The sequence below is a fragment of the Anopheles moucheti genome, chromosome 3 (assembly GCF_943734755.1).
Source record: "Anopheles moucheti chromosome 3, idAnoMoucSN_F20_07, whole genome shotgun sequence".
Taxonomy (NCBI): Eukaryota; Metazoa; Arthropoda; class Insecta; order Diptera; family Culicidae; genus Anopheles; species Anopheles moucheti.
In genome coordinates, this window is record NC_069141.1 from 63,516,530 (window position 1) to 63,542,414 (window position 25,885).

The 25,885-nt window shown below is 43.4% G+C and overlaps 1 protein-coding gene across 1 annotated transcript; it reads left to right on the forward strand.

Moving 5' to 3' along the window:
* Positions 1-1,314: 1,314 nt before the first annotated feature.
* On the forward strand, positions 1,315-25,378 carry LOC128302051 (uncharacterized). Its single transcript, XM_053038766.1, has 9 exons — positions 1,315-1,449; positions 9,927-11,278; positions 19,224-19,404; positions 23,071-23,200; positions 23,480-23,620; positions 23,748-23,817; positions 23,895-24,052; positions 24,140-24,344; positions 24,686-25,378. The coding sequence occupies exons 2-9, from the start codon at positions 9,930-9,932 to the stop codon at positions 24,861-24,863; spliced, it is 2,412 nt and encodes an 803-aa protein (XP_052894726.1). The 5' UTR covers positions 1,315-1,449; positions 9,927-9,929; the 3' UTR covers positions 24,864-25,378.
* The last annotated feature ends 507 nt before the right edge of the window (positions 25,379-25,885 follow it).

Consider the following 25,885-nt stretch of genomic DNA (forward strand, 5'->3'; position numbering starts at 1 on the left):
GGTAATTTTCGTACAGGCCAACAAATTTCCACACTAACTGGATATATCTTATGAAAATGTGTACGTTCTTCCCTACTCATACTGTAAAAATGCTGAAGATATAAAGCAATTCAAATTTATAAATTTATTAATTAATCGAATACTCTACAATCACAAGAAAATACACTGACTTCAACCACTATACAGAGATTAGTTTAGTACCTAACTATTGTTTTGTTTCCTCAGACCTACCTCAAAGCACTTGAAATTGTCCTGAGAACAGCTGTTTGCCTAACCGCGCGACGCTACCCGTTACGCTACACGCCAAAATGGCCCGCTCATCAAAAACCAACTCCCCACAGTACACAGTCCCACAGCCGGCGACTAAGGTGACCTGCTTCGATACGATCAAAACACACCTACAGCGACTCACCCGTACACCCGTGCAACAATTTTCCCATCCTTCTGGACTCACTGTATCCCTCTCCGTCCGTTGGTCATAGCGTCCGCTCACAGTGCGCCTTTTCGCTTGCGTATAAAAACGTTGCAACGCTTTTCAATTTTCCCTCATTTTCCGTCCAACCGTCGACCGAAGCGCAGGTCGAAGTGTTGTTGTTGGCCTGGCATTTGTGCTACGTACCACGAGCGTGTGCATTAGCTGGTTCGCCGGTGTGTTTTCAGCTTTCCATTTTACCGTGCTGTGTTATTGGAGGGTGAAATTTTCCGACAGCCTGTGTTTGGGCGTCTCCATTCGGTGAGTGTCCTGACAAGCTGCGAAGTGTGTCAAAAATGAAGGAATGAAAAACAAAAATAACGCAACTACTGCAACAATAACAAACCTCATCGTTGGAAAACAGTCTATCAAGCCGGCAGCATGTTGGGGCTCTAATCTATGCCGCAAGAGTGGAAAAGCGTTTTCCCTCCAAACTCGTCAACGGTATCGGTGTTGTCAGTGCGCTCTACTCACACAGCGAGTGTCTGGCGTTTTTGAAGTGGATATTTTTTGGAGCCCTCAGTTTGACACCCGTCAGTCGTCACGGAAGTGAAGGGGAATCACCCTTTTGTGTTGAGGGAATGCAAACAGGAGTACAGGGAAAAGGTGGTTGAACCTGCGGTGGGGTACAATTGAGTCTGTTGCTTACCGGTGTCACCCTTCATCTCTTGTGATATCTGCTTCGATAATTGTACTGAATGATTGCACTTCTGGCACGATGTTATGCTTTGAGAAATAGAGCACAATACACAATAATGGCAGTTGGAGTTTTCGGAAAAAAACGCTCTCGAATTCTAACCGTGATTTGTGTTGCGTTGTACAAGGTGAGATCACCGGAGATCAGTGGTCGTTAAGTGGTTGAAGCTGTTTTGTAAACAATTCTCCGACATCGAAGAAGGCGGTAGTCATGGAATAAATCAGGCCTACTTCAACAAGTACATCGCTATAGAAACGGAAACTTCCGCTTATAGAAACCGGTAAGGATAATGTGAATTTCAATGAGATAATGTGAATTACAGATTTCTTCGACATTTAATCTTATCAGCTGTCGATACGGCCAGGCCGTTCAAACGAAAACAAAAAAAAACTTATCAGCCTAACGAAACATTGAAAATGCTCGACAATTGTCCGCTTTTCTATTTTTTGCCTAACGGTGCGTTTTCCGCTTGCGTTATGCTTACAACTTAACGTGTCAAGGTTATTATTAGCCGGACAACCTTCACCGGTTGAAGGGGACCGTTTTTGGCGTAAAAATAAACGCTTCCATTCCATCCATCTCATTACCCTACGGAGGAAATAAGGGGAAAAAGGTTAATTCATAGCTCATTAGGCTCGTTCGGCCGAGTTCGAGGAGGAAACACAGCCCGTACAAAGTAATGCCAAGCGAGAGAGAGAAACAATTTCGGACCGCTAAACTAATCGAGCGCAGGTTGGCGAATCCCACACGGTTCGTGCGTTTCATCCCTACGGTCAACCGTGATGGGCCGCACCCTTCGGGATCTGCATACGGGGACGATGTAGCGAAAGAAGCGTGGGATGACTGCGATATTGGTACGAAAATAGATCAATCTTCGTTCGATGGTGGTGGAAGAACTGTGCGCTGGTTAGCAGCATGAATGGACTGGAAGTGAGTAAGAAGGTGCGTGTTTAGCGTGCTATTTGACCTCGTCCAAACGTAAACAGGGATGGGGTTTGGAAAATTCAACCTCTAATGCGTGCAATCAGTCGCTGCTACGACCAGCTGTTGGTAGTTTGAAGTTGGTATGTTTTGTTTTTTAAACAATCGTATCGATTAGTGCGGTTTAAAGTCAACCTGTTTGAGAGTATTGGACGCATTTGAGACAAGAGATTAGTGAGAATTTTCATAATGATAGAAAATGAAAAAGTTGTTTTTGAATTGCATTTTGTCCATCCTTAAAGCTGTCGTGAATATTTGCTAAAAACGCGAATTTGTTGTGTTTTTTGTTTATTCTATTTTTATCGTAAAAATACTGACAAATTTCAATTTTTCTTTTGGTTGACTGTTTGACGATAGACGATCATTGCTTTCAATATTTAAAACGTGCACCGTTTTGAAAAATAAACAGATAATTGGGAAAATGTAACCTTTCAAGAATTAATTTTTAGTATTTCGTTTTAAATTTTGATGATTACATTTTTGGATTCCGACGATTATTTACCAAACGCAATAGAATATATCAAACTCCCTAAAGAAACGCGTCTGTGATGCGGAAATGCGGTAACACTCAGGCTAGATCGAGCAAAGGAAAGGCCTTCCGCTAATGTTTTCGATATGTGCGAACCGGTGCCGTGAAAGTGTAACAGCTGAAACGATACCAGTTTGGGTGAGGACAAAAGCCCCCCGGGTGAGATTAAACAACTCTTGCTTTTTGTACCACGATAATACGCTATCTCGCATAGCACTCGTTCTCTGTGACCATTTTGTAAGAAATTCAACCCACATGCACCATGCATCTTCTGCCTCAAGAGGGGATTACTTTGAAAGAGGCGAAATAGATTTACCACAATAAATAGAGGGTTTTCCACATAAATGCAATGTGATCTTATTTTTCGGATACAGTATAATGTTATGACAATGTTTCTGGGTGTTGGTTAGAATCACAACACGACGTTTAGATGTGTTAGTGGATGCTGTAGTGGGTGGGAAAAGGTGGGTGATGTGTACGTTGGTCCTGGCCAAAAGAAGTACTTGAAATATCGATTATTCCGTTTCCAGCAGTGTTGACTTATTGCTCCATTAACCCTATGCTTAATCCACTATTTCTTTGTATGCGCATCCGCATTCCAGATCCCAACAGCTGGTAAATAATTCGGGTCATTTTGTTGGGTAGGTCAGTGTGGTGCACTTATGTCACCCACAGCGCACTGATTGCACTAGGTTGTTCGAACGCTATCTTGAACGCTTATCGCTTACCGCTTATTTTTATCTAAGCCAGTGGAAAATCTGATAAGTTGTACCTAGCATGGGACTGGCAAGCGGCAGTGCAGTACAGTATGGTCCATAAAAAATGCGAAATTTGTTAAAGTTTGATTTTGGGTATAAAGAAGCGATATTTTTACTTATGCCAGATATGTGTGTAACCAAAAGGATTCTAACAGTAAAAAAATGTCAACAAAAAACAGGGACATACCGATGTTCGTTGTTCGCCAAGGAAGTCGTCTTCAGTTATGCTGGAAAATCTGCCAAAGAAATAGCGGAAGCTGTGGGGTGTCACTTTCCAATTGTCTTCCGCTTGAAACGGATTCTCGTCTATGGTCAAGGAGAAGATTCTACCTTGGGTCAAAGAGAACTTCGATGAGCAGGTCACATGACGGTCTTTCCACAAGACGTTTATCACCCAACACTTCAAAACACCATTACCCAAGCATGCAACTCGATGTCTGCCTCATACATTCAGAAGGTAAACTCTCGATTCCGCTCACGGCTGGAGAAAGTAATAGAGGCCATATCGAATAATGTGAAATAGAGGGATTGGAAAAACGAATCGTACGTTCAACATTTAGCCATGATAAAATGATACTATAGAGTAGAAAAAAGATTTTCGCATTTTTTCATGGGCCATACTGTGGATATGTCTTATCATGTACGTTATCATGCACGTACCACCGTCATTTTATAAGCGTCTTATCTTGAAGGAAGTGAATCTTGTATTTTGTATTTTTTTTAAAACGTTTAGTCGTGTAACTTATATTTATAGTCACCTTTAGCAACAAGTTATATCCACTTATTAGGCCCAACTTTGGAAGTTTCCCGAATTCGAATCATATCAGCATTTTGCTAGGTTCTGGTAAGAATGATAAGAATTATCTACGAATGCAATAATAAATGCGAATACATCGGTGAGTGTCTAGGTCAATGCAGAAATTCACTACTTTCGCACAAAATTTCCATGCAACTCATGCGTGCTACTTGCTTCTGGTTCGGATTAAAGTACGGATTCTCTTCTAAAAATATGTTGCAAACGTTATAAACGCTATGAACATAGCTTTCAATATTTAAAAAATAGTAGCTAGCATATTTAAATCGTAGTTTAAAATTCGCAACAACATTATTACTAGCCAACAGCTAGCAATATCATAATTACAGTAATAAAATCAATCCGATCACAGTTTCCCTCAATCAGCGATGAACCTTAGGTGACTGGTTTTACACGGCGTCGTTGTCCATTTGTTTTGCCAACGAACCCCAAAAACAAACAGCCAAACAAACATGGTTTGCAGTTCAAAAATAAACAAAACCTTCGCCGCCTTGTGACAATCGGTTGATTTGTGTCGGTCTTTTAATAGGTCATGTGTGCAAAAACCATTTTCGCTGTCCCCACGGGTGCGTTAACAAGTGACCATTAAACCCCGTGCGAAAATAGAACGGGTTTTGCTAATTTTTTGCCACCACCATTTCCTTATCGTCTCGCGTCCGTTCGCCTGTCCACTCGTTGCTCGCTCAAGTGTTTTTTTTTTGCAAAAAAACTCAAAAAAAAGAAAGCAAAGCATTTCTTACGATGGTGTTTGCACTGAAAAGTGTTTAACTTTCAGGAAGAAATCGACCGTGTCGCGTGGATGTGCGGCAATCGATTTTTTACGGAAAATGGCGAACGCTTAAATGTGCATGGAAATCGGGAAGTATGGTTGGTAGTTTCAGGTCATCCCTACGGTCGCAACACAATTTGCACTCGGTTTTGCATTTGCGAAGGTCACGTGGTTTTGTTAGGTCTGGGTAGTTCCAGAGGACGGCGGTGGGTTCCTTACAAGTGCCTAGTTGCTACACGTGACCTCCGGATGGGAAACTACTCCAACGCGGAGTCTTTACCCCGGCCAACGTGAAACAGTGCAGGTGTGATACGAAACACCTCGATTGCTCAGAAGCATTAGAATAAAAATGCTTCAGCAAACCTTAAGCAACACAAGCAACCACCACATACTGGCGGTTAGTTTGACCTGCTTTATGTGGTCTGAATTTCATATCAAGTTTCCTTCCGATTTATAGTACTCGTTGGCACCGTACGGCGATGGTAGCAATCGAATCACGAACCATTACCTACTCCAACATAACTTCCAGCGGTGGTACTACGGAATGGGTTAAACGATCACGCGATTCCCGGTTACAGGCGAGCTTTTCTGACGCGCTACATAAATTACACCCTCACATTAATTCCCTCGTGTCAGCGTCCTTTCTTTGTCGTCTAATGGAAAATGACAATCGTCTGTCGGATTCAGGCACAGGCGAAGAAACTGGACTAGGCCACATTCGCTACGGCTCTCTGCGACAAAAAGGGGAAACTTATGTTAAACGCACCGAAATGACACTCGCGAAAACCTATTAAATGAACTATTAATCGACCCCCAGTGCGACCCTTTTCTAGCGCTCCGTTTGCCGTGAAAGTTTCGCTACGGTGTGAATAGCGCCTCGTCATAAAAAAAACTCTCCATCGAATAATGAACGCCACTTTGGGTCGCGCGCTGTTTGCTCCAATTTTGCCCCTTTTCTTCGCTGTTTAGGAGAAGCCTTAGGAGGAACACTATCCAATGTAGTAAAGCGTGCCGAAACGGCAATCCTTCCAGGCGTTAGCCATTGCAGCATGAGGATAGTAATGTGTGCAAAGTGTAGCGAATTCGATTACAACTTACGAACTCAGTCACGCTATGGCTAGCGCTTCACGGCATCCGGTCGATGCCGGATTGGGAAGCGAAGAACCTTCAAAGTGTTACTTTTAGTTTGGCTGATGCTCACCTTGAACGTTTGCCAATCAAGGCAAATCAGCAGTGTGTCGCGTGTCGCAGTGTTGATTGACTATGTACGGCAGTATTACAACGAAATCAAAGATAACTGATCGTGTGTGGCAACAATTTAGGTACAAATTATTGTAAAAAAGCAATGATGCGGTGCAAACCTTGAGTTGTTGCTAAATACACTGTCTATGTTGCAAATAAAATTACAGGGTCCATGCGTTTTAAAGAGTTTTATTGATAAAAAATAGCAAAATCATCTTAAGCTTCACACAAGGCAGCTCCTGCAAGCCGTGAAAGTGTTATCGCTGCTGTTCGGAGGTTCTTAAGGGTTTCTGTGACATTCATTTGTCCTCGATCGAGTCCCAAAATTTCTCTTTAAGCTATCTTTTTAACCGTGAAAACAAACGGAAGACAAGGAAAGATAATTCCAGGCTGTAGGGGGCCTGATGAACCACACTGGGATAGATACGAGCTTGGTACTTGTTTACGAGTTGCGTTGTCGAAGTCCACCAGGTCTAACTACCTTAATTTGGTAGAGCAGAGCTGCGCAAATTGTCTCACTTGAATGATTTTAGAGATTATGTCCCTCTGTTACTCACTGTGTGCGTTGGTTTCGTCAACCCTCTTATCTTTTGTGCGACTCTTACTTTTTCCTGCTTTTTGATAAGGCTCAGTTATGGATCCCCTCTTTTTGAGTATTTCTCAGAGCACACCTAACCAAACTTATCTACTCGTTCACGACACACCGCCTGATTAGCATTGCCTCGTGCGTCGGCTGACTAACACTTGCTCGCTAGACGCAACGATTTTTCGTTATCTAACGTCAGCAAAGGTGAACTTTTTGAATATTCTCGTCATTAAAAAAGACACGACATCAAAGAGGTACCTTATCTAACAGAGTGAGTAATACTTACTCTCGCACACTGATGAGCAGAGTGAATGAGACCCTCAGCTGCTCTTTGCCCAACACCATTCACGTGGAACGCGTTGCGACTGGGCGCCTCCATTACGCCGTGCAATGAAATTAAAACAAAGGCTCACGGAACGATCCTCTCTATCGATGTGTAAGATCAAAGTCTTATGACATCTAGCGCTCATCAAACTGTAGCCTCATCTGCTCTGAGTGGCGAATCGAGTGAGGATGTGAATTCGTATGTTTGACAATAAGGCTTATTACATTTGGGATAAGTTCTTTTCCGCAATATTTTAATGTTTTGCGACATTTAATCGAACATATTTTAAAACACTCAAAACATTAAATCAATCATTTTCTAAAATGTTAAATTAAGTCTTAAAACCGATATTAATTAAACAATTATGAATAATGGCGTGTTAAGTATTTATTTTAAGCATCAATGCAGCAAGCAAAATGGAACATGCTTCAACTTAATGAGTTATGATTGTGTATTTAGCTTGATCCAGAAATTATGACGGATCGTAGACGTAGACGGGACGTTCTTGCATAATTTGATTAATACGATCACTTTTCGATGGAGGCGCCTGGTTGTGCTTAATTGTAGCACTTTGCTGCAGGTGTGTGGAAATTATGTTCTCTGTACTGAATCGACGCTTTCCCTACTTCGGTTGCTAGATCTGCTACGGTTCAATGACTTCACCAAGGCTTATGCCCATCGTAGCGTGTTCACTAGCCATTGCAGCGGCGAATCGCACCTGCACCTTTTGAGGACACACGGAAAACAGAACACGAAACGGTTAAATCGGGAGACGGAACGAAACGAAAAAAAGAAACCAGAATGAGTGTTTTTTTTTTTGTTATTTTTTCGTCGCTGTTCACACGACAGACAACAACGGCCATAGCAATCAATAATCACCGTTTCCAGCCCGATCCGGTGTGTCGAGGGTAACACGAATGCACGCGCGAGAATGAACATTACGGCGAAAAAAAAAGGAACAACCAAAGGTAACGCAACACTTCCTTAGTGGAAAATTACCCTCTCGTGCAGCTTTTTTTTGTTGTTTAGTTTCGGTTGGCTAGGGGGTTCCGGTACGGTTTTGCTCGCATTTTACGCTCGCTGGACGCAGGTGGCGGTATAAATAACGACGCGAGGCGGATCTCGCATACCGATGGGCGACGATGGAAAACAACTCGCGTTGGCCAGTTGGCTGGAGTGCGCGAGAAAGAAAAAAAAGTATAACGTTGAAACAAAACAAAAACTCCATCGGGGATTAAAACCGGATCCGAAGCATTTTTGGGTGCGCGAGTGTTTCGGCTTTCGATTGCATCGTACGCCCCGGCGGCATACATGCGTCATTCCCCGTGCTTTGGCGTACGTCATTCGTCCGTTTGTCGGGAATGTGCAAAAACACACAATCTCGATCGAAGCAATGCTGCTCAATCCACTTTTTCTCTTCATCGAGACCCGGGGTTGGTTGGGTGGATGGTGGAGAAAGGAACGCTCTAGTGTGGCAGTAGTTCCGTTGCATGAGCGGTTTGGTTTCATTTTGGAAAGTGTATGGGAAATTGAACGGTAGGAGACATTCGTGAGATTATCAATACGTGTTTTTCCACAAATTTGACAACACACCCTGTATCTAACCTACTTTGCATATGTCTATGATCGCATCGTTTTTTTTTAAACCAGTTCAGTGACAATCAGAATGAAAGTTTATTGCTCCAAATGTGTAAATATCGCAATGAGTGTACAGAACACAGAGAGGAAAAGGATTAAAAAAAAAACGTTGGAGAAAGGCAATAGAGGGGTTGTTTTGGTGGCATGCTCTTTATTATTCCATACGGTTGTTTTCATTGTGCTCTAATTCGTTTTTGCTCATAAAAAACACAGAGCGTAATCCAAATAAAGAAAAACCATTTTACGATCTGTCCGATCGGGAATTTATGAATATTGGTGTTAAATATGTGATAATTATTGCTGACTGTTGAAAGCACTTGTTCCAGGTGCAATGCTTTTTAACAATTCATTAGACATCGTTCAGCACGTGTGTGAAGAATTTTGTTTTTTTAAAAGTATTTGTTTCATTTTTCATATCGTATTATTAAATTGTAATAATTTTGCTGCTAATAACTAATAACACTCTCGCCCAAATATCATATTGTACACCAAGTCACGATTCAACATTTGTTATGCTAATGTTTTTTTTTCTGGGTAAACAAAAATAATGCAAACCACATGCGTGCTTTCACCAATAAAAATTACCATTTTCTTTACCACACTGATGTTAAACAGCTGGTCCAACGAATCGAAAGCGATCTTGCTTGTTTGCCATCGTCTTTCTTTTGTCTTTAATATGACCAAGACGAGACAGGGTTAAAATAAAAAACGTTCCGTTGCAGATCCCCACTGCAATGATGCTTAATCAGTGCCCATCTGGTTATTGTTTTCTCGTTGCCACACTTTTCTGGTTGGGTTTGATTTACGAGATTTGGTTACCGTGGTTCGGAACGAAGCGTGCACGTGTGGTGTAAAGGAATTCATACAAACAACCACCACCAGCAGCAGCAGCAAAACATCGTAAACAAAGTACGTGACAGATGTTATTAGGGCGATCGCGAGAAACGAAAACATTCTATAGTAATAAAATTTCTTAATCTCTCTTTCTGTCACTATATCTCTCTCTTTCTTTTTCTATTTCACCGTATACTTCTCAATCTTTGATCGTATTTTATGCGGACGGAAGAGAAATAAATATAACATTTAATCTAGCTTCCGTTTATGATGTGTTTCAGCTCATGATGGACGGATCGCCACCGAAAACCAACCGGAAAGTACGTTTCTCCCTACCCGAACCGGCCGTACCGGCCGTTCCCTCCACAACCCCCGTCCAGAAGCAACGTATGGCACACGGCACAATGCAGTACGTCAATGGGACGCTTATCAGTCAGTCGCAGCAGGCTCCGGCTTCAGCGCAAACACGTGCCCATCAATCGTTACAGATAACACCGACACCGACATCAGCCACCTCGTCCACGATCGGTAGCTCTGGAGCCTACAAACCAAAGGAACTGAACAACAAGATCGTACTCCATCTGCGCCCCTCCGTCAATTCGCTCGATAGTGGAAGCGAACTATCCTCGCCGAAAGGATCACCGGGCGCCTCCACCGATGGGAAACCGGCCAGACAGAAAGCTTACTTACAAAAATCGGGTTCCGGCAATGGGTGTGCTTCCACTGGTGCTGGGACCGGTAGCTCAGCACGGTCACTCAAAACGTTGCCTCAAATTAATCAAAAATATCCCAGCTCCGAGGACGTGAACAATAACGTCGGGGCAGTGACGCGTAGCAGACCGAGTGAGGATCTCGAGACGATTGCTGGCGGTCTTTGGAACCATCCGACGAAGAAGCCAACCATCATGCTGCGTACGATCTCAAGCAGTGGTGCTCAGACGCACCCGTCGAAGGCACCACTAGCAGCACGAACTCGTACGAAATCGGTTGGAAAATTGCAGCCCGGTGTCGGTGCTGGTGGACGCCATTCGAAGTCTCTAATCTCACCACACCTAGCACCGATGGATGGGATGGTCGTGCGGGTGCAGGAAACTTCCAACAAATCGGTCGAATTGCCCGGAGGAATTGAGCCAAAGGATCGACGTGTGGAAGAGATTAACGTATCCAGTATTATCCGACAAACAAGCACATCCAACGGCAGTAACCATCGTTCCATGTACGGGAAAAGCGGCCAGTATTTAGCCGTCCCAGAATACACCGATCGGTACGAAGGCATGGAGACGGCCGTCTCAGCAACGCTGAACGATGAGGAGGAGGATGAGTATGAAGACAGTGAGCAGGATGGAAACGGTAGCAGTGGAAATGCTGACGAGCGGAATGGAACGTCCCACGATCCGGCAGGCAATGGGACCGATCCCCTGAAGGGTGTGGTGGGGGATGATGGAAAGTTTCGCTGCGCGCGGGACACGAACCTCGGTCGGGATCGAAACACCGCCCAGTTTTGGGACTTTGTCGAAAGGTGGCGCACGAATCGCGCGCTCAAAAAGCTAGAAAGTGCCAACCATGAACCGAGCGCACCTGTCAGCACGACGGTACTGATCGGTTCGGACCGGGGCAAATCGGAAACGAAAAGGTAAGAGCTTGACTTCAATTTCCAGTAAATTTTACAATCGATCCAACCATGTTTAAAATTTAAATACTACCAGGGTATGAATTCCGATAACATTTTCAAGTCAACTTCTAATTCACTTTTTTTTTATTTTATTTTTCCATTATGACGGCCAAGGGCCGTATGATCTTCTAATTCACTTGTTATATAAACATTTTTTAAAAAGGCTTATGCACCATCGGGCCTAATTAAGTAAATTAAACTAATTTAAAACCGTTACAAGCAATAACACGCTCGCACTAGTGAAATATTTCACACATTTCAAAGCACACAAACTTTGCCGCGGCGTGAAATATTTCACCATCATACGCTGGCGCTTTCAACCCTGCCGCATAAACGCGGGTCAATAATTTTGCTTTCTTGGTGCGTGTTTTTAAACGGGCAGCTGAGCTGAATTGTTCATTTACCATCCGGTAGCTCGTAGTATACGGTCGGTCGGCTCGGCAGTTCCCATCGTTTGGATTTCAGCTTTTCCAAAAGTGACGGTTTATTTATTTTTGTGTTTAGGAATTCAGTTCCACCGCCAATCAGAACCAGTTCGGGGCGAACAAAACCAATAGTGCAAGCGAATAATCAATAGCCGTGTTGAGGGCGGGCAGTAGTGGTTCCGTGGAGTGGTTTATTTCTTTTTGCGAATTGTTTCTAACCCGATAAATAATCACCCCGTGGTGAGTGCGTTCGTCAGAACGGTAGACACCCTTCCGGTTCCCTGCTCTCCAGCTGAGTGAAACACGCGCGTCACGGTTTTGCGAGGAAAGGCAGAGGTGCAAAAAAAAAAAAAAACACGGCGGCGCTATAAATCGTGAGTTATATTTATTTTAAACTGCAATGCTATACTGCGCCACCAAGCTGGTACACGGTTTGCATTAATTTGATGGTGATTTTTGAGTGAAATGTACGCGAGTGCGTAGCTGTCGATCGATCCCTAGCCGGTCGGTTGATCGCAACAAGGGAAGCGTGGCGCATATTCACCTTTGGGTGTTATGTTGTCGTTACTTACAGACCGTCATAAAGGATGCATATAATTTTTAATGACAGCAACACACGATTAATAACGAACTGTCACTGTCTTGAGAAACGCCAGACCGTTTGGCTAACCTATCAATATCTCAATTAAACAAAAGTGCATATTATAAATATTACATTGAATATTGGACAAACATATCATAATTCCGGCGCATCGCCACCCAATCTCAATTTCGTACGTGACAGCTCAAGCGGATTAAGCGTTTGATTGTCCATTCGTAATGCGATGTAATTACACGGTCAACGCTTGATGCGTACGATTGCTTGCATCGAGTCGCCCTATCGAGTGACACGTTTATCGCTGCACTCGCGTGCTGTTAATAAAGCGAATATCTCTGTCCAAATTTCTGCTTAATTATTCAACCACACCAATGAAAGCAGATAGAGATCGATGTGGAAATGGTAAATCCGGGTGCAAATGTTCTTTTATGCTGTTTTTCTTTTCGGTGGGAATTTCACCCACACGCCTTCTCACGCCTTGTCGAACGTAAATCGCGGAGTAAAACCCCCATCTGTGGGTACTGAAATCAAACCAAAAGCGAAAAAAGAAAACACCACATAAATATAATTAAACGCCACTTATTGGGCGCGGAAATGAATGGGTAAACAAACATTTCGACTACACGCTGTCCGTTAAAAATATCAATCCAGCATCGATTCGCCCCAATCTGGACAGGGTGGTAGACAGCAAAAAAAAAAAAAACATGGATAGAGGGTGGAAATAAAACCCCACCGCTCCGTCGAAACGGATGTTGTTGAGCCGACCTGAGACAGTATGGCGTTTGACATTAACGATCGGCAGCGAAAACGCAACCTCACCCAACGTCAAATGCAACCCCGGCTTCCCCAGCGATCCTCGACGCTCGAGTCCGTTTGGGGCCATTGGATTGGCAAAAATTGGGGCAAACTGTTCTGTTTGGTGAGACACGGCGGGAGGGTCGGAAAAACTGTCATCACACAAATTTACAATAAAAAAAAAAACAAAATCACATGAAACAAAAAAAGAAAACCACTTTCGTGAAAAACGGCGATGTTAACAGCACCGACACCGTTTGGCATTTCGATCGATTTTCAAACACGAATTGGCGGTGATGAACTAAAGCACACCGCATCCGCATACACGCTTGTGGTCCACATTATTTATGCCGGTGAGGGGGGCCGGCGGCAATTAAAAGTGGAAAGGAATAACCACCGAACGATAGCATCATCCGGCATGGCGAGGACCACCCCCTCCATCGCCCAAAGGCAAGGTTTGTCGATGCCGGCGCAAAAACCTTGCAAAACTGCAACGCTGGCGACCATTGACAGCTAAACAACAATTAGAATAAATCAAACACTGTGCAGCGGATGCAGATGCTTGCATCGTATGTATGCTTCTTGCCTTTTTTTCTTTGCTATCTGCGTCGTAATTGTCCGATTGAATGGGGACTATCGCAATTTTGCAATTGCGTTTAGACGTGACATACAGTGTTGCACGTTCTGTTTGATGAAACATCCGGAAGCGTTGTCGACGAGAGTATGAAAAACGAGACGGAAATGAAGGAAGAACATGTTTATCACAGTGAGAACTAGCATTTCACCAACATACGGCACCATTCGTCGTATTGCAGGGGTGAAGGATGTAATGCGCTTGCGATCGCGATCGCAAAACGAAGATATGTCAACACAATTCCCAAACCCAGCATCAAACGTTCGCCCGAGTTCATGGTTGAGAGAAATACAAACTCTCGTTATAAGTTACCGCGAAACACACAGACACACAATAATTAGCTTTGACTTAGGGGGGGGTGATAAATAATGGGCTGATCGGTATCTAAATTGACTCGCCACATACACATGCCCTGGTAATTGACAGGTGATAATACGCTAGCGAGCGAAGATTTCGGTTGAGCTGTGGTGGCTCGTAAATCAAAAGGTGTCGGATGCGGTCAAACAAACAACCGTGGATGGTACGGTTGGCCCGGTAAGTTTGTTTGAACAGTTTGGCGATGTTCGGCATACCCCATGGCCTATCGCACATCATTTCTCGCCGGTGGAGTATTTATACACACGCATCTCCGACATGCGGAAGATCGCTGGTTTCCACCTTTTGCCGAATAGATAAATACTAATATCGAGCAAGTGGCCTAAGTGCACGCTAAGCGCGGCTGGGGAAGGAAAACCGGTGCTAAAGGGTGAAACGAACGGACGGAGTGCACTTAAATAAACAAACCCTGCTTTTTTTAGTTAGTAAGTGTAAGACAGCTTTATGCATGCATTATCTCCGGGATCGCCACACTTCGAGCGGGAAGATTTTATCAGTAGCTGCATTTTGCTAAGCGATCTTCAAAGGCCCTCGTTCGATTGGCAAAGGTGTGATTTATGGCCACCTCTCCCGTTTATTAATAGCTTCCCGGAGCGGCACCGTTTAATGGTGGCGCGAAAACACGGAAGGTAAATGGTGACAGCGAATGTCTGGCGCACCAGCAAAATCAGTGCACTAGACTGATCAGCTCGAGCGACAGATTCGTCCACAAGGTACAATCAATTGATGGGTGCGCATGAGTGTCGCCGATGTGTCACACAAATTAAATCCAACCCAATTGACCCCCTTCAGCTACTACTAGAGGGACACTAATTTTTACATAAAGCAAAATTGCCAGCCATTGCTCATTCCGCGATCGTGTTACCATGCATCTTGCGCCCAGTCATACTCAAAATGTTTGTAGTGATTATTTTTCCATCTCTTAGTAGTTAGTTAACGCCTCCATCCCATCCCATATTCACCTTCGCACGGCTGTATGATGTGGAGGGCGAAAATGTTGGCGAAAAATTGCCACCAGCCTTCACCACGCCAGCCAAACGTAACGCACATCCTACTGGCCGCAAAAGTTGTAGGATAAATATTTATCCAGCAAAGAGATGAATGTATCGCTTCCTTCGGTACCGTTCACCATCCCGGCCGGTCTAGATCGAACCGGTAGATCGCGCCAGCCATTCCAAGTGCTGACGTGTTTCGCAGATTTTCGCTGCAAACGGATAATATGGGGATGTTTTTTTTTTATTCTCACGGTGGTTCTTTCCCATGGACGGATGGTCTATTTGTACAGGACGCTGGATTTCGGGAGCTATGAAAATGAATATGAAAAATGGATGCGCTACAGCGCTCTGCAAACTTTCACGCACGCACCCACTACGCTGGTACAGTGAAAATCCACTGCCTGCCCAATGTTGAACCGCCCAGAACGTGTGTCTAGTGCTGTACAGCCAGAACGGGTTTTACGTGCGATAATTTATCATAGCGTATTTAGCAACCCGCTCGGAAGGAAAACTGTCGACTTTTATTTACACGGCGAAAGGCAAAAACCAGTTGCAGGGAAGATGGAGCACAGTTTAATGTTTTCTTGTCCAGAAATGCTAATTAAACGTCAATCTCTGCAGAAAATTCACACATCAATCATTCCGTTTTCTCGCGGGCACATGTACTCCATTGCACATGTGAGATTAAATAATCGTAATTTGGTTACCGACAATGCAATAAAAAACACATGCTCCCAGCTCAATAACGTTAACCGCCTCCGTTATCAATCCTTGCTAAGCCATGGGTCATGCCGCATAACTTTCACTGTTCGAACATTCAGACGTCATTTAAGCGGGCAAGAAGAACGAGGGAAAGGAAAGAAAATAAATAAATACCGTCCCAATGCCAACGCGTAAACATCAGTCTTTTTGGTCACGGTGGAGGTCAGTTGCGATTGTACCGTATCTGTGTAGCTGGTGAAGCACCGAGCGGTTATGACATCCCCGCCGAAACCAGTTAGTTTTAAGCGTTCTCTTTTACTGTTTTGACTTTCCGTGTTAGTATTGTTCTTCGGCATAGTAGTAAGCAGATAGGAAGTAAGACGTAATACGCTGCACAGCCAGAACTGGATCCGTGGTACGTTTCGAGCATTCGTCTGTGCCAAATCGTGACCCCTGACGGACACGTTTCGACGCAAAGATGGGATGAATGTTCTTTAATTCTGCGATTCGAAGATTACCACACTGCGTCACAAACGACTCCGTCCGTTTCAAATCACACTTGAGAGTGATCGGCAGTGTCGAAATTTCATCCACGAAAGATGAAACCAGTACGCCATGTTCTATCGCGAAAGCTGCGTTAAGTTTGGCGTTAGACGACGAAGCATCAAATGAACTGTATCCATCATCGGGCAGAACTGCCGTTGGCCAGCAGACATCTGCGGATGATCGCGTTTGTTCGGCTGAGAGGTACCGCGATTGGTTAAGGGTCTACCTTGCAGCTGGATTCGTGGAACTCTCATACGCAATAATCCAAACAAACGCCGATGGACGGTATGATGAATTGTTCTCATTAGAATTTAATGTAACGGTGCTAATAGATGACGAGAAATTTCGCAAAATGAGAAAAATGAGAAATCGTGAGCTGTCAAAATTGTAGTTTCTCACAAATTTCGCGGGTTTTTAGCCTTCTCACCGTCTAATTGCTGAGAAGTAGTTTAGCATACACAGCCGAGCTGTCAAAACAACTATCTGCATCGAGTTGCATTTGTTTACGTTTGGAAGTGGAAGTGAACAGATCTGCTGAACACTTTGTGAACAAATAAATGCATTAAGACTTACCCATTTCTCTTTATTAAACTTTTCAAAACACTTTATTTGAATACAGTTTTGAGCACTTTACCGCATGCACCGCGTGTTGACGAATGATTGTTTACATAACCGCGTTTCTCAAAAGCGAGAAACTCCTTGTTTGTCAAATTTCGACAAACGCTCATTTCTCAGATTTGCGAAATTTCCCGTACTAAAAAGCTGGATTGTACTAAAATAACATTTCTCATTTTTCTCATTGTGCGAAATTTCTCGTCATCTATTAGCACCGTAAGCTATATCTTTCCACACCTTTCGGTATGCGGAGATCAGCTTCGCACCGCGGGGCGGGGTGCATAGTGTTAGTAGCCGATGATCAAAGAAGACAATCTGTTTGTGTAAAAATTTTGTGTAAAAATTCCCTCAGCTAATCCCTTTCATCCTTCTTTGTTCTGTAACCACTTGTGCTCCGCAGATCGTTTAATATCATCTGTGGTTGATACGTGCGTGCGTGTTCGGTTCTTTGTATTGTGGAATTAAAAATAAAAATTTCCCAAGCCTTTTTCGCACTTTTTTTGAAGAGTGCCCAGACTAGGACACTACGCATCTACGCACCGCGAGGTTGACGAGTGTGCAAGCAGTTGTAGTGTGTAAGTTTGTTCTTCCTGTTCTTCACTTCAAACTTCAGAAAACTTCAAAGCAATGAATATGGAATGAATATCAGTTACGATAGACATCTGTTTGAAAGGCTGATAGATGTATGCAGCATATGCTTTGTACTAAAAGCTACTAAAAAACGTTACTATGTACTAAAGGCAATTAAGACCGGTACTGTTACCCATTACATGATTAAATAAACATATTATTATAGTTTATTTAGTAGTTTATTACTTGAATTTTATTTCACAAGAAACAACTGGTGAGTTGAGCGCGCATTAAAGCTGTCTATCACTGATCTTCAGTATCGCGTTTATTATCACAAGTTGATGGCTAAATATAATCAACTTGTTAAGCTTCAACCCAAGGTGAATCGTCTTCCTTGCTGACGGCATAATTTTCATAAAACTAAAAGTATTCGGTCGTCAGACAGCCACTTAGCCTTCCTCATCGCTCATTAGTATGCGCTTGTCTACGCGACCTCAGTCAAAGCGGTTTACGCGCAATCGCTTATGTCTCGTGATTACTCTGTTCTGGTAGCATTGTTCGCTGTGTTGTATGCATCGCAGTGCGTCTTATCGTCATGTTCAGTGTCGATTAATGAGCCTATTAAAATACAAAACCCTCATCAGCTGTGATCACTGGACGGTGGCCGGATGGCAGGATGCAATTGAGCAATTCGAAGAAGTTCGCTAGTACGCGCCAGCGCGACCGTTAACGTTCTTGCTCCGGAAGTGCACCTCCAGAAGGTGAAAGAAAGCCACATCAGCCGGCTGACAAACATTACGTCAGCCATCCTAGTATGGCGGGACGAACATGCTCCCTTCCCCCGGGAGGTGACATGCAAACGTGATTAACCCCGTGATTTAGTTGGAGCATCGTACGGACAACCCGCCCGAGACACCCTGTGCTGCACACTGCATGGTGCCACGCGGCACTCAAGACGCTACTCTATTTATATCGATTGATCGAGGGCAAGAAACTGGCGAAAGCATACACACACGCACACGCATCGGATTGGGTAGTTCGGGAATGTGGAAACACTGGTATGGCCCCATGTGGGAAATGTTGTACTACTTTACTGCCCTCACCAGCATAAACACCGTGCTGCGGGGGGTGTGTGGTGTGTGAGTGTGTGGCTTGCTTCATCGCCAGTTCCTAGAGACGTTCAACTACGGGCGAGTTGGACACAGGGATGGACCCACACACATTCCTCGGTCAACGGCACCGTGACAGTGTGTGAATCCTCCCAAAAAACGAAGAAATTGTGCAATGCGGCTCGTGCAGAAGAATGCATACGGCAGCACCGGCCGGGAACTGATGCTGATGCAACTTTACGCTCATTTTGCCAGCATGCCTCATCGGGAGCGTTTTACAAATCCCGTGTGTTTCAGTGACACGAGACATTTGGAAAGGCAACAAAAAAAAACCAACCCAACGCAACATAAACGGCATCGTTTAGGTCATTTAGATAAAAGAACACACCACTTGATCGGTGTGTACCGTGCGGCAACAAACCGTAACTAATGACGTCAGCAGCTGGCGGATAAATAAAAAGCGATATCTTTTTTTGTGCATTGAACTGTTGAGTATAGTTATAAATTATCTAATTTCAACATTTTGTCTGCATTTCTTTCAGTCCAACGCTTAGCTCACGAATACGTGCCCTCAGGATGAGTCTTGAGCAGGTACCGACGGTGACGACACTGCTGCGTGCATCCCGCGATGCAAACGAGTATCTGCTGAAGGAAGTGTTCCGAGACATTCTGGAGAATGGCATCTCGAAGGAGAACCTCAATTCTACCGATCGCAGCGGAAGGGTATGTAATTTGTTTGATGTAGTTTGCCATGTTACTTAGCTTTGTAAGTCAATTCTGAGCTCTTACGCAAGTTCTAATGGGAATTTGTTATGCAATTAACTATCTGGGTTACTTGATTTATTTTGGACTTATTTGATTTATTTTGAAATTTCACTTAGACCTACAAGTCTATTCTGAACTCTTACGCAAGTTTTAATGGCTATTTGTTATGCCATTGATTATTGAGAGTACTTGATTTTACAGAGTTATAATTAATCAACTATTTGATATATTATAGTTGAAATTAATTAATATTGTTTATTTTATATTAAATAATTATGTTCTATTAATAATTACTATTAAAGTTATTGATTAATATTATGCTATTATTATAATTGACATCAATATTTGGGGTGGTCCAGTGGTGTATTGGTAGCGGCGCCGATCTTCTCACGACAGGACCCGTCAAAATCCCTGCCGGACCTATTCTCCGAACGCAGGACTAGACACTATTTTTGGAAAGGTTGTGATTTTCTCAACAAATACTTTCTTTACTAGAACTAGAAAATATTTTTTTAATCAATCTTTTGTGACATTTCCCATTTACTACTGCAAGTAATAACAATGTACGAACGGGTTCGAATATATTTAATACCTTTCATTGCATATCATACAATAGTTTTGTGCGGAGTATTTTACGCAAGTGGGACGAGTTTTATGTACGGTTGTATGAACATACAAACTACTGTTAAATAATTGCGATAGTATTTATAACCAGCCACGGCAGACAGCTCCTTTGGTCCTTCGACTGTGCGGAAGCCAGTGCCACAGTTCTGTTGTACGATTCCGGATAGGGGAAAAGCATAAAATGGGAATAGATTAAACTAATTGGAGCGTGTCATTGGGCCCAGACTGACAAGGCTTTGTGTAGATTGATTATCTGCGCAAGGGAATGTCAGTGCCGATTGAAATGTTTGGTTTGTTTTTAAAGGGTAGAAGGCTATTGCTTGGTTCATGAAACGTAATCTAGTATCGGGTAAGTTTGTCTAGATATCGATTATAAATATTGCAACTAATATGGCGATAATTCTGTTTTCCCCCTTACGCAGAACAAATGCGGGAAGATTTGTTCATAATTAATTAGCCTTTAAATATACCGGCGGGTTCTGGTTGATCTATTTACAGTACTGACGTGATCGACACAGCCAAGTAAATCTCACAAACTCAATTGGTTCGTTTTAATCGTTTCGCGGACGTATTGTGATCGGGTGGGTTTCGCGATCGTAAGTCAATTTAAACACACGCCACAACCCGTGTTATTGCCGAGCAGCAACCGCAGCACACTGATTCACCACCATTCGATGTCTGCCCGCATGACAGTCCACCGGGCAATGGTGGTCTTACCTTCCCGGCCAGTTCCAAAGGGGGTTTGAAAAAACCTTACCAAAAGCACCCATTTCCCGACACACCGAAGTAAACACACGGAAACCACCCACCCACAAACGGAGACCGGGTACCCCGTAAGCGTGGAACGCGAATGCATCGCGTAAGAATCGCGTTGGAAGTAAATAATTTTCCGGAGCGTTGTTGCTGTTCGAACGTTCCGGAGCGAACTCGTGGGAAACCCGCTGACCACGCTTGGTTACAGGGTTCCGGGAATCGGGTAGCCTGTTAAAAGTTGCAGTACACAAACAAAACACACGCAAATAGGGAAAATGGAAGGAAAATGGCCGGGACAACAATGCGTACAATAATATGGTTTACACTTGGTACATTTCCGCGGTTGTAAGGTTGTTTTTCCGTCTGTTCACTTTCAGGCAGTGATATGTAAACTATACCTTGGTTTCGGATGGTTTCGGAGGGGAACGCGGAATTTCTAATGGAGGGAAAGGAAGTGCAACAGCTAAAATGTAAACGTTAACACTCATCCCATTGCTACGCGTTGCAATTGTTGTATTATTCGAATACGGTTGGTTGTAGTTATAATTAAGACCATACTCCGGACTCAATCTCATAACTAATTTTGTAAAAGAAAATCGTTAAAAATGCAGCTTAAAAATTAGAGTACAACATCGATTATCCGGGCTACTGCGGACTGGCTGTATGCCGTTTAATCGATTTCCACGGATAAAAGGATCTTCGGTTTTGTACGTGCAATAATCGAAGATGAAGATGAAAGTTAAACATTTAAAACGTAGGTAAGAGAAGCAAGAGTTCCAATTATGGCTATAATGTGTCCTCATCATGAAGATTTTTCTGGTCAACATTTTCATCCAGGGTAACATTGGGTAATGTTTTATGTTGTATGAAAATCCCCTGCTTTGAAGTCTGTATAATACGATCATATTTATTATTTTAGTGATAGTTGATCAGCACCATTTTTTATCTCAATTTTTAAATCATCAATTCTTTATACAAAAAAAAAAACGTTGAAGTCCCTCTCGGGTAAAACGGTGAACCGGGGAAAATATATTTCCACTAGCTGTCATTGTTGAGCTCACGGATAATCCGCCTGCCGTTAAATCAGACCCCGGATAATCGACGTTCCGCACTGTATTTAATAGCATGTTTGCAACCATTCTGTAACAACCTTTACAACAAACACGAAAACGAAATTCATTCAAACGTGTACTACACAAGAAAAAAAAGTAGTAAGTCGGTTAAAAGAAAAAAAAAGGACAAAAGCATGTGCGATCGGAAAATGGTTCATCTCGTTTGCGGACGGCGCAATTTGTTTACGCTGTCATCGACTAACGTGCCTCCACGTTGGCCTTTTTTCGCACTTGCGGGATGTGGGAGGAGGCCAATAATTGTGTTCGATTTCGTGCCCGTCAGATGAAGAAAGGTTTTAGACCAGTAGATGGCCTTTCTGGTGGCTGATTTATTAGCAGCAAACATTAGCGTTAGGAATGTACCGCCGGGGTACGTGTTCAAACATACGGTTTGATATAAGCTTTGACGGTGTGTGATACTGTGTTCTCAATTTGTGCTTGATTCATATTTTTTTCGTGAGTTATTAAACAAAGGTTAGTGTGATGACCATGAGTAATCAAGTAATTAGGGATTTAGGTTGTTTTCATGATGTTTTGCTAGGTTGTGTGTGAAACTTGATATGAATGTGATAAACAAGCCATTTACTATTTATAGTGTTTGATAACATCGCACACACCAACGACCTTATACAGACGATTAATACCTTGAGGACTTTGTTGAGATTGCTTGAGTAATGTTAACCTAATGTTCTCTTGATGCATACACCTTTCAACTCTATATATTACAATATGCGAAGTTCAAGCTATTACAATTTGAAAAATCTTTCAACGTTTCAAATTTTCACGAAACGAATCAACCTGATCACAATGCTTTGTTTGCTGTTCGTTTCCGAATTACATTTGCTTAACCTTCCGCGTGAAGTACGTGACTACCGTCAACTTCCTATTCCGCTTTTTCGAATTTCCGATCATTCCACCAGTTCCGATTCCACCAACTTCCAATGGGGTTTGAACTGCAATCAAACATCTTCAACCTTCTGGCCCGATGGTCAAAACCGTGGCCACTTCCTCGCGTTTTGTAAAAATAATAAATTCACCACATGAAGCACAACGTGTGCGTGACGAATTGCATCACCCGAATCCATGTACCACACCTCAATATCCCGTTGTGTTTCTTTCGCGTTTCTACTTCCAGACGGCCATTTCGTACATCTGCTCGACGAACCTTACCAACTTTTTGGAGCTGTTTTTACAACTGCCCGGCATCGATGTCAACAAACCGGACAACGAGGGTAACACACCGCTGCATTTTGCAGCCCAGGCCGGTAAGTGGAATGTGTCTGCCTGCCTATTTGCTCACGGGGAGCAGGAGGGGATTGTTTTATGTGTCCATGGGGTACTTCCCCGGTGCTATTTATATGTATGTCTATGGACTTAGTTTATAATGTATCAAGTGCGTACGGTGTTAAACCTTCCTGCAGGTCAACAACTCGCGTTTGAGCGTTGTGCAGTGCGAGGACACTTGATGCTCTGAATTGTTCACGGTTGTTCGAGTTCCTCAATAGTTATTTTATTATCATGAAATTCTGCCCAAATTCGTGCAGGTCTCTCGGACGTGGTGAACATGCTCATCACCAAATGTCGCAGCTTGACCATCGATCCCAAGAACAACCTGGGCTTCACGCCGCTGATGAAGGCCGCCCTGCAGGGCAGGACACGGTGCGCTAAGCTGCTGCTCTTTGCTGGTAAGTGTTACACGCTTCGGTCGGTGTGTTTGCTTTGCTTTCGGTGTAGATATTTTCCATTTTACCTATTTTCTCGCCACGTGGTGTCTCCGGTACTTCGTCATTCGTTTTCCCCTCCCTCGGACAGGGGCATCGCCAGTCGAAACCGATACCGGACGAGGATTTAGGGCGGAACAGTGGGCACGCTTTTGTGGCAGGTAGGTGCAATCGTATTGTTAACCCTGTTTGCCAACAAATGTTACTTACAGCGAAATCGGCTTTCTTCCATCTCCAGACACACCTGTGCGGAAACGATAGAACAGTGCGCCCGGGCACGGCTGCTGGACAAATCGACACCCTGCGGTAGATGGTCGCACGACATTAATCTACCGGTGGACAAGAATGCGCTCAAGGCACGCAGCTGCAGCATTACGCCACAACCAACACAAAACGGTATGCAGCAGGTTGTCGATCGCAACGGCCATATTGCGATTGTTACCGTTTGTGGATAGTATTCATTTGCAACACTTTCGTTCGTAGGTTTTCGCTCCAAGTTCCGCAAAGTATTTCCGTTCAACTTCAACTCCTCGAAGGACACGAAGGCGGTCAGCAAGGAGGGCGAGGAAAACTACACGAAGGATCTGGTCAACTACCTGAAGTCGGCCACGCTGTGCGTGAGTGGACCGGCGCTGTCGGCCAATCGGAAGATCATACAGAGCTTGATTCGACCGTTGGAAGTGCCAAAGTAAGCTCGCGAAGTGGGAAATTCGTTGGGTGCGGTGTGGATGTTTTGTAACCGAACTGCTAACAAATACACCACAAGCCAACCTACATCTCCATCCAAACGCAAGCTAACCTAATTGACTAAATGCTCCATCCTCCCATGTGGCCAAGGGACCTGCATGTTTTCAAATTTCGCTTTTCTCACGCGCCAAAAATGCATCCAACCGAACATGGGTTCACACGCAGAAACCAAAGGATGCATAGAACTGCTGCATGTGCGGGGTTGTCGTTAAATAGACGATTTCGAAACTGTTTAAAGAATTACCTTCTTTTCAACTTTCACATTCACTGCTTCACCCGTAGACTTGAGGTAACCTATGCGAACAATAATGCGCTCATCAAAAAGTACGAAGCGTCGATGGAATCGAACGGAACCGCGGAACACGGGCGTCGTAATTCGGTGGACGGAAGTACCGGTGATAGTCGGAATGCGACACCGACGCACTCTCCAACCCCAGTCAGGGCCAAGGTACGGAACTAAACGGATGTTCGCTTGACTGCTTGTGTTCGGTTTACCACGGAGCTGAGAAACTGTACAAGGAAGTTACAAGCATTGGCGAATGGGTGGATTAATTGTTTAAGCTATAGCGTAGATACAAGATGGAGTTGAAGTTGGAGACATAACTGCAGGATAAGGTTAGCAAATAATGAACAGAACAGCACGCTATTCAACATGGATCCGTTTTGGGTGCTTTACCTTCATGGACAAAATCTCCCCTCCTCAACAGACTGTTGCAGTTCTGTTTTGTTGTATTTAAGGTGAAATTGTAGTAAAATCGCTTGTGCAATACATGTTTAGTGTTAAAACCTAGTAGATAAGTATTCAACCAACTCGGTTTGGAAGGATGTTTGGAATATCAAAGAATAATAGTCATTGTCATCGTAAGCATTATCGTACATGTATCAGTAAACTAAGTATGCAGTATAGACCACACGCCGCAAAAGCAGCGTTAAGCGGTAGATCCATTAGAAAAGTGACACGTATTGAACAGTGTAATAAAGTATATTTTTAACTACATTTGAAGGTCAAAGAGCGATGTTCTTTTGTTAATGGGTATTTGGAAGTGGTGAGATTCCGTTATGTTGTGCAGTTATTGGAATTGAAAAAAGAAGCCATTCAAAAGCTACATTTTTTAAAGCTAAATTATTGCATACGTGGTATTGGAATATGTTGATGAAAAATATACCTACGAAGGTTCATTATTCCTTGAAAAACCAACGGTTTCTCAAAACGATTTTGTTAATTTTAATCATATTTTATCACATACATATTATTATGAAATTTCATGGTTTCCACGCGATCATTTGATGATCATATTTTAAATTGAATGTAAATCAAGGTTAATAAATATCGCTTGAAGTTTTTGTTGGCGCTGTACGACAGTGTCTCCACCATCTTAAATCAGTTGATTCCGTCGAAGCATAATTTGAGGTCTTGATTTGCATATACCTATATCCCAAAAGGATGCCAAACCTCGTAACGATTATTGAACAACCTATATT